The sequence below is a fragment of the Trypanosoma cruzi genome, genomic scaffold, assembly GCF_000209065.1.
Source record: "Trypanosoma cruzi strain CL Brener 1047053517019 genomic scaffold, whole genome shotgun sequence".
In the NCBI taxonomy this organism is placed as follows: Eukaryota; Euglenozoa; class Kinetoplastea; order Trypanosomatida; family Trypanosomatidae; genus Trypanosoma; species Trypanosoma cruzi.
This window is the reverse complement of record NW_001849424.1, coordinates 5,045-6,363: the sequence shown is the minus strand read 5'-3', so window position 1 is coordinate 6,363 and position 1,319 is coordinate 5,045. Positions and strand designations below refer to the sequence as shown.

At 43.2% G+C, this 1,319-nt stretch overlaps 1 protein-coding gene across 1 annotated transcript, besides 5 other annotated features; it reads right to left on the bottom strand.

Moving 5' to 3' along the window:
• Positions 1–1,319: a sequence feature (heterozygous, Esmeraldo-like haplotype).
• Positions 58–80: a microsatellite.
• Positions 119–140: a microsatellite.
• Positions 204–223: a microsatellite.
• Positions 298–341: a microsatellite.
• Tc00.1047053449759.9 (hypothetical protein, conserved) lies at positions 359–1,319 on the bottom strand (the record flags this gene model as incomplete). Its single annotated transcript, XM_797165.1, has 1 exon — positions 359–1,319. A coding segment is annotated over one exon (961 nt), but the record flags the coding sequence as incomplete, so codon positions are not given.

Sequence of the window (1,319 nt, the reverse complement as noted above, 5' to 3'; positions counted from 1 at the left end):
GGGGCGAAGGGGGTTTTCCCCTTCCCCCCAAACCCCAACCCAAAAATTGGGGTTGTTAAAAAAAAAAAAAAAAAAAAAAAGGTTTTCCCCCCCCCCCCAGGTGGGAAAAAGCCTTAAAAACCAACCAACCAACCAACCAAAAAAAAAAAAAAAAAAAACCATTTTCTTTTGTTCCCTCGTAAGAAAAAAAAAAAAAAAAAAGGAATAATAATAATAATAATAACCACAACAAGAAGTTTCTTACGACTGAAAAATAAAAACAATAATAATAACAAAACAGGATGTAAGCGGCATTTATTTATTTTTATTTTTATTTTTGGGTTTTTGTTATTATTATTATTAATATTATATATATATACTATCTTAACCTTTCCCCTTGGCGTGGAATTTCGAATCTGCACTTGGGACACCGATTACTTTCTTTGAACCATTTAACAAGACAACCGTGATGAAATACGTGCCCACAGCCAATCTTAAGAACCAACGTTCCAGAGGAAAATTCATCTAGGCATATTGCACATTCTTCCCGATGCTCCCCGGACGCATTTCCTGACCCTTTCACAGTTTCTTTTTTTGATTTGAGATTGCTGTAGGGAACACCTTTCATCCCACGAATCTGTTGCAACGGAAGACCAGTGGGTTTTCTTCCTTCGTCAAGCCGAAGCAAGTTCTCAAATGAAAAATCATTGATCTCCCAATCACCGTCATTACCCCTGCGTGTCCCTCCGGTTGTGTTTGCTGCGGCGTCAATGCCTAATGACGCCCTCCTGCGTCCTGTGATAATGTCATATTCAGCACCGCTTCTGTTTCTATGGGAATGCTGACCGGGCCGCATCACCCCCCTCTCCACACGAGCACTAAACTGAGGTGCTGCATTTGATGATGTTTGCATGGACACCTCAATGCGAGTGTAACTGGGGTCTTCAGTATGACCTCTGGGCCCATCTGTTGAAATTATCTGTATATTCCTGTGTTCAAATGCAGCAGCTGCATCTAATGCAGCCTGAAAAGGTTCTCGATGCATCTCCATCATCTCATCAACCATCGATAGCATACCGGCAATATGAGAATCCATCATAGAACTTGCCAATCGAGCAAAAGAGGAATGTACCTCACCTATACTTGGAGCCTGTCGCCGCAGTTCTTCTGATCGTGGTTGAGAGACAAGTTGCCCCGAAACTTGTCGTGAAGTCCCAGGCACTAACTGCTGATTGTGGTGCGAGAAAGTCTGACTCAGTTGTGCTCTACCCCGTTGCGGTCGAACGGTCCCCACTTGCAAGTTTGTCACGCCACGTCGACTAATGCTGCCCTGAGCCCCT